Source organism: Primulina tabacum, chromosome 12 (genome assembly GCF_025594145.1).
Source record: "Primulina tabacum isolate GXHZ01 chromosome 12, ASM2559414v2, whole genome shotgun sequence".
NCBI lineage: Eukaryota > Viridiplantae > Streptophyta > Magnoliopsida > Lamiales > Gesneriaceae > Primulina > Primulina tabacum.
In genome coordinates, this window is record NC_134561.1 from 24954500 (window position 1) to 24962420 (window position 7921).

At 42.7% G+C, this 7921-nt stretch overlaps 1 protein-coding gene across 1 annotated transcript; it reads right to left on the bottom strand.

Moving 5' to 3' along the window:
* Positions 1-5562: 5562 nt before the first annotated feature.
* LOC142520289 (uncharacterized) lies at positions 5563-6033 on the bottom strand. Its single transcript, XM_075623291.1, has one exon. It carries the CDS (start codon positions 6031-6033, stop codon positions 5563-5565), a length of 471 nt encoding a protein of 156 aa, XP_075479406.1.
* Positions 6034-7921: the final 1888 nt, after the last annotated feature.

Sequence of the window (7921 nt, forward strand, 5' to 3'; positions counted from 1 at the left end):
AAAATCCTTACGCCTTTATATTTCAATCTGTCCGTTAGATTTTGAATCCGACTTCGGTATTATGTTCCTACCGACGCAGGCTACAATTGGACGTAAGTTTTGCTACGTTTTGATATGATTTGAAATTATGGTATTGTCAAAATCTGATATGATTCATATATGATGTTCTTGTCATGTTAGACATCGTATAATCAAAACCGGACTGGAGAACAGATACCATATGAAATTGTTATGATTTTCGGAGTAGTTTTGGAGTCGATTTGATATCAGAATTGAATTGTTATCGATTATGAGGTGTTGGAATTGATATCTGACTGATATGGTAGTGCTGGATATATTGAAATTATGACATTATATTGTTGAAACATAATTTGATTGAATTCTGATTATATCAAGTATTTATTTAGTGGTGTATTGATGCCGTACCATCGATATTGTTATTGTCAGATTGAGTATTGACAGACTTTGAGTTCGAGACTTCGATAGAGTCAGAGTATCAGAAAGAAAGGTATAAATTAATGTTGAGTTGGGATTGCACAACTCGAGTGAGGTTTGACTCGAGTCTCCCTAAATCACATACTTAGTTTATTACATTGATATTTGTAATTGATGAAATTGATGTTTGTAAGTCTATTGATTTATAGCCACTGCATGTATTGACTACTGATTCGCTAGTCATCGGCTGATTCGCCTATTTACTGTATGCACGTATTGACTACTGATTCGTTTAGTCATTGGCTGATTCGCCTAGTCACCGGCTGATTGGTCTGGTTATTGGCTGATTCGTCTAAACTTTAGCTGATTCGCTTAATTACTGACTGATTCGTCTAATTATTGGCTGATTTGCTTAATCCTTGACTGATTCGTCAATTCTGTGGCTGTTTCGCCCAGACACTGGATATATGAATTATATCGATGCCGTTTAGGGTTGATTCATTCCTATCGACTGCGATTCGATATAATTATCAATATCCAGACATTGGGATCCCTAGGTTAGAGTTGAGTCAAGTCTGAGACGACGCGTTGTTTGAGTCGAGTCTGTGATGACTAGTTGATTTACAGTTTTGATATCATACATGTTTGTTGATTGGCTGAATGTGAATGATATTTGTTATATGCTTTGTATAAGTTTTTATATGATTGCATGTTTACATTGTTTATACTGGGATTTATTCTCACCGAAGTTATCCGGCTGTTGTCTTGTTTTGTATGTGTGCATGACAACAGGTGGGACAGGTTCAGGGTCGAGGAGATGAGGAAAGATCGTGATTAGAGTGGAGGCTCTGGACTTGGATTAGAGATAGGGTTGGACACTTGATATTAGCTGTTAAACCTTAGCTTAATAAATATATGTAGTACAGGACTTGTACTTTTATACTGAGATGTATATATGTTTTATTTCACTACGTTCCGCGTTTTAAAAAAAATTTAGACCCTGTTTTATAATTGATTAATTAGCCCCAATTATGATTAAGAACATGATTAGCGTCCGGGTTCCCACACGGACTATAATGAGATCTTGGGTAAACCTAAGGGGTGTCATGTAACGCGTGCCCTCTTACTCAACGGTCAGGAACGTTTCGCACTTCGAGGAGTCGATAAGTCTGACATTTTAATTATTGTGTATGTCCCTTCGTATATCTGACAATTTCCCAGGTTCAGCTCAACCGTCCGATTTGATTCAAATCAATGGTGCAGATCAACTTTCCCCTTCTATAAATTTTGGGCGCCTCATTTTTCAGAAATCACTTTCAAATTCGAAACTCCGGCGAAGCCCTGGTAAAAATTTTTTTCGAAGCTTTTCCGTGCAAACTTCTCCATTTCCGGTGAATCTCCGCCGTTGCAACCACCCGTTTTTCTTCAAGAACCGTAAGTCTTTCCTCTGACTCCCCTCCATCTCCCCCTCGCCGTTCTATCACCCAGCCTTCTAAAAAATCCTCATCTAACCAAACCCAACCAATCTCTTCAAAACCCTCTACTTCGAGCCACTCCCGAGCTCTTGCCAAGAGCAAAGGTAAGGGTAAAGCGCGGGCTTCGAGTCCTCCTCCTACTGAGATCCCGGGAGCCCCTTGGTTCTCCTCCCTGAGTAGCACATTGCGCTTTGGGGCAGACCAGGAACCTCGGGCCTTGGGCAATATTCTTTCCTCTTTTTCTATCTTGATACCCGGGCCCTCTGACAGATCCAACAACCCTCCTCCCGAGTATACTACTTTCTTTCGGGACTAGGTCTGAAATGGTCTCCGATTTCCCGTCCACCCTTTTTATATTAAGGTCGCCAAGTTCTTCGGCGTACCTGTTAATCAATTCCATCCTAATTCCTTCAGGATTATGGCCTCGGCCTATGTCCTTTTTAAGATGAATAATTATCTCATCACTCCCCTTATTCTTCACTATTTCTTTTCTTGCCGGCTTGGGGATAATGCATTTTTCCTGACTGCCCGGCTAAATGCCCGATTCCTTGATGACATCCCTTCATCTCAAAAGGGATGGAAAGGAAAATTTTTCTATGTTCAACTTTCAGGTCCTCTTCCCTGTCTGACCGGGTTCCTCCCTTCCATTCCCCAACAACCTACCCTTCCCCAGTCCTACAAATTCGAGGAGCCTTTTCTTGTGATCCAAACCTTGGTGGAAGGGCGGAAGTACTCCTCTTCTGTTCTTATCTCAGAGGAGAATCTGATTACCTACGGGTTGAGTGCCCGTGCTGAGGACCCTTTGAACAGGGTGATTGACGAGGTTGCTGTCTCGGGCGCTCAACCCGGTAATTCGTAATATCCTAGCCTTTTTTTAGAGTTTTATACTTACTGTTTGTGCTGAAATTCCTTCTTACCCTTGTGCAGATAACTCAAAAATGCAGGAGGCTTTTGCCAAAAAATGGGCGGCTGAAAAGGCAGCCCAAGAGAAGAAAATGGCAGCCCTGAAAGCTGCCCTTGAGAAGAAACTATCCGAGGAGCCGATAGCCCGGAGTACTGAGTTAAACCGGGTCGAGACCCAACGAGAGGAGGTGACCCGGGAATTATCCCAAGAGGACCCTAAAGATCATGTCCCTCTATCCCAGAGGAAGCGAAAGGCTACAACAAGCCCGAAGACAGTTTTGGTTGATTAGAACCAGGAGGGGGGTCTAGACTCCTCTCAAGCAACCCGGTCAGCCACTCCTCCCCCCCAGGAACAGTCCACCCAACAGCCTCCTTTCCTGGAGCAGCCTCTCCGAATAAATATTCTTGAGGAGGGGCCTTCGCCACGGGGGATGAAGATTTTCAAACAGCTTCTCACTCCTGACGAGGAGGCTCGTTTGAAGGATGCTAGTGCTTCTGTCAAAATTTTTGAGGGCTCGAACAAGCTTTTGTCGGTAAGTCTTTGTTGGTCCCCATAACCTTTTCTTGCTCCGATCACTATTGATTCATATTGACCCCTCTTCTCTCTATTTTTTTTTTTTGACATGCCGCTCACCTGCTGATCTCAGCTTTTGAGGAGGTTGGAAGGGCTGCTACTATCGCTGGCAAGCGAGCCCAGTCTTTCCAAGATGCTCAGGAGAGGATGCAAGAGGAACTAGCCCGGGCTCGAGCCACCCATGAGGAAAAAATGGCCAAGCTGCGCTCTGCTCTGGACAAGGCTCTAGAGGATATTACTGAAGGCCTTGTCCGAGAGGAACGTCTGCAGGGCTCTCTATCTGTCTCGGAATCGAGTCTCCGTGCCATGTTCGAACAAGCAAAGTTGCAGTTTCATCGGGCTGAGAGAGCTGAGAGTGCCCTGGCCCGGGCTGAATACAATAAGGACAAGGGGCAGGCTTCCTTCCTCCAATCTCCTGAGTTCAAGAAAGCCGTGGTGGACAAGGCCTACCCTCTTTTTCAGACCGGTTTTGAAAAATGCCGGGAACTATTTGAGGAAGCCGGACTCTTGCCCCAAGTTAAGGAAAATTTTCCTGATTTTGGTCTGGCAATTGCATCCCTTCCCAAGGATGGTGAGGAGGAAAAGAAGGCGGCCCAAGAAGAGCAGCCCGGGCCTGAACATGTAGACATAGACTAGTATTTGTATTTTCTTATCTTTTCCTGTCTTGTAACTTTTCGGCCCTCGGGCTCTTATTAATGCAAATTTCATTTTTCTTTTATCTTCTCTGTAGTAATATCTTGATAAGTCTTTCAATAACTAGGGTGATATAACTGCTTGCATGAAAATAACCAGAAATTATTCTAAGTGTTGGGAATTAATCGAAAACTTCAAATAAGTACCCAGGATCTTGATCCTCGTAATGCAAAAAATGCCTCATACTCCGCAAGTGACTCAGATATAAGCAACCTAAAACCCGGATATAAAACTTGGCGCGTATACCAACTAGAAAATTTGGTCAAGAGAGCATATTTTGGGGTTTAGACTGGTCGAGGTGTAATGCCCTGAGCCAGGGTGTAGTGCCCAGGGATTTTTAAGAACCAAGGTACGGAGCCTTGGGCCGGGGAACATGTCCCGGGACTTGGGAATGGTCGGGGTGTGGTGCCCCGAGCCAGGGTGTAGTGCCCTGGGCTTTTTTAGAACCAAGGTACGGAGCCTTGGGCCGGGGAACATGTCCCGGGACTTGGGAATGGTCGAGGTGTGGTGCCCTGAGCCACGGTGTAGTGCCCTGGCTTTTTTAGAACCAAGGTACGGAGCCTTGGGCCGAGAACATGTCCCGGGACTTGATAACAGAAGTATTTAGTACACGCTCTGAGAAAATATTCCTTTCATTTATTTCATCCATCAAATAATTACATCCGTCATGCATAGTACTGCTATAAATTAAATACATTCCAAGTTCTTTTGAGAGAGCGCCCATGTACATCTTCTAGATAAAAAGATCCCGAGCTGACTCTCCGAGTGATTTTATAAGGTCCTTCCCACCGAGCTTCCAGCTTCCCAACTTCCCCAGCAGGGTTGACTTTTTTCATGACCAGATCCCCGACTTGGAAGTCTCGGATACGGACCTTTTTGTTATATGATTTGATAACCCGGCTCCTGTATGCCTCCATTCGAATGAATGCCCGGTCTCTGGTCATCGCCATCCGGGTAAGATTCTACCCGGGAAGAAGTCTGCCCAATTTCTACTGGAAGGACCGCTTCGGAACCATATACCAAGTTAAAAGGAGTTTCTTGAGTAGGTGCCCGAGGAGTAGTTATGTAAGCCCAGAGAACACTGGGTAATTCTTCCACCCAGTCCTTTCCTTTTCCGTGAAGCCGGGTTTTCAATGCTTGTACAATGATTCTGTTAACTACCTCTGTTTGGCCATTTGCTTGAGGATAGGCAACAAAGGTGAAAGACTGAGTGATCTTCATCTCTCGGCACCATGATGTGATTTATCTGCCCTGAAATTGTCTCCCATTATCTGAGATTAGTCTCCTGGGCACTCCAAATCGGCACACGATGCTTTTCCACAAAAACTTCAGTACCTCCTGCTCAGTAATTTTTGGCAAAGGCTCAGCTTCTACCCATTTGGAGAAGTAGTCAACAGCTACTAACAAGAATTTTTTCTAAGCCCGGGCAATGGGGAAAGGACCCACAATATCCATGCCCCATTGATCAAAGGGGCAAGATGCCTAGATAGGCTTCATGAAGGTAGCCGGGCTGTGTTTAAAATTTGAATGATGTTGACAGCCTTCACAAGCTCGGACCACCTTAGCAGCATCTTGACTTAAAGTTGGCCACCAAAAACCAGCAAGCATTATTTTTCGGGCCAAAGACATTCCCCCAAGGTGCTCGGCAGAACAACCTTCATGAATTTCTCGGAGTACATAATCCACCTCTTTTTTTGATAAGCATTTCCAAAGAGGTCCCTGGAATGATCTCCTGTACAAAATATTATTTAAGAGAACAAACATGGGAGCTTGTCTCTTAGTTTTCTGAGCTCGGGCTTTGTCTTCGGGCAACTCATTATTTACCATAAACTTGATCAGAGGTGTCATCCAGGAGTCCTCTGGCTCTGGTAACATTTCTTCCTCAGTAGAAAGGATCAAACGTGAAACACGCAAGACCTCCCGGGTATTTACCTCTGACAAAGAAGCAGCCATTTTTGCCAGAGTATCTGCCTCACTATTCTCTTCCCGGGGTATTTGTTCAATACCCCAATCCGCAAAAACTTCTGCTCGGGCTTTAATGAGCTGTAAATATTTTAGCATCCTATCATCCTTAGCCTCATACACGCCCTTTATTTGTTGAGTGATGAGTTGCGAATCGTAATATAGAATAATCCGGGAAGCCCTGACTTCCTAGGCATGTTGGAAACTAAATTCTGGAGTTTGACAAACTGATCAACCAACTGAAAATACGAACCAACTGAACTCAGCAACTGAACTTAATAACTGAAATCGACTGTCTAATCAATTGGAAACCGATCAGTTAATACATCCAGCCGAATGCCTTAAAGGTAAGTATCTCTCAGCTGAAGATGTCTCGGGAAAGAACTTTCAACCGACAAAGAGACATAACAGATTACAACTGAATATGAAAAACCGCACCACAACCAAGACTACCTAGAACAACGCATTCCGGCTAAAGCAATTAAGACGCCGCAAACAAAGTCCAAAGAATAATGAAGTGGAAATCAACGGATATATAGATTCAAATTTATCTCAAGTTACCGTTGGAAAAGAAGCATATAAATATGACAGAAGAGCAGCTGAAAACAAAAAAAACGAAGTGAATACTATTCAAAAAGTTTGCTGTCACTCTCTCAGCTCACCTCTTACTTGATTTATTCATAGCAGTTAAGGCTACAATTTGAGCTTACAAGCAAGTTGTAATAATCATTGAAATTCGATAGTGCTAAGATCAGTTAAGCACTGAGAACATTCTGTTATACTAAGAGTTTCAGTTTTTGGCAGTGTTAAGTCCAAGCTGAAGTGGGTCAGTACAATTCTTGTATTTGATCAAAGTCTTTTAGTGAATATCCTATCCTTGTGATAGAAGGGGTGACGTAGGAGTAATTGAAATCTCCGAACATCCAGAAACAACCCTTGCGCATTTTATTTTTGTATTCTATCTTTGAGTCAGTTACCTTCCGCAACTGATTCAGTTTAACTGATTATTATTGATCAACAAGATTCCGAGAATCAGTTTGTCACCAAACTGAACTCAAAATTTGAAAAGATCAATTTTAATTGTGAGTGTTTATTCAACCCCCCCTTCTAAACACTTTTGATACGTTAACCGATCCTAACAAGTGGTATCAGAGCGGGTGAATCTTGTTCTTGAATACTTTTGATATATAAACTTGCTAGAATGACTTCATTCAACAAAATTCCTATGTTCTCCAGAGAAGAATTCGATGATTGGAAAACTAGAATGCAAGCTCATTTAGCAGCACATGATGATGACATGTGGTATGTCATAACTGATGGACCCATGAAAATTCTAAAAGCAAATACAGCAATTGCCATCACAGAAGGGGCACCACAAAGAATAGAAAAGCCCAGAGATGAATGGACAACTGAAGACAAAAGAAAAGCAAATCTTGACAATGTGGCTAAAGAAATTCTGTACAAAACGCTGGACAAAGTAACTTTCAGCAAAATAAAAATGTGTAAAACAGCCAAAGAAATTTGGGAAAAGTTGATCCAGCTGTGTGAAGGAAATGATCAAACCAAAGAAAATAAACTTTCTGTTGATGTGCAAAAGTTTGATAACATCAAAATGAAAGCAGGAGAATCGATGCACGAGTATGATGAAAGAGTAAGTTGTATCATCAATGAGCTAAATGCACTTGGAAAAGTGTATACCAACAAAGAAATTGCACTAAAGGTAATGAGAGGTCTTCCCAAAGAATGGGATGTCAAGACCATGGCAATGAGGGAGTCCAAAGATCTGAACCAAATCGAACTCCATGATCTATTTCCTGATTTAAAAGCCTATGAATTTGAGCTGCAGACCAGAGAAGGAGAACCATCTACTTCTGCAGCC

Bases quoted from the DNA above. Each gene is read 5' to 3' on its own strand.
- LOC142520289 (XM_075623291.1), bottom strand. From the start codon at position 6,033: ATGGCTGCTTCTTTGTCAGAGGTAAATACCCGGGAGGTCTTGCGTGTT.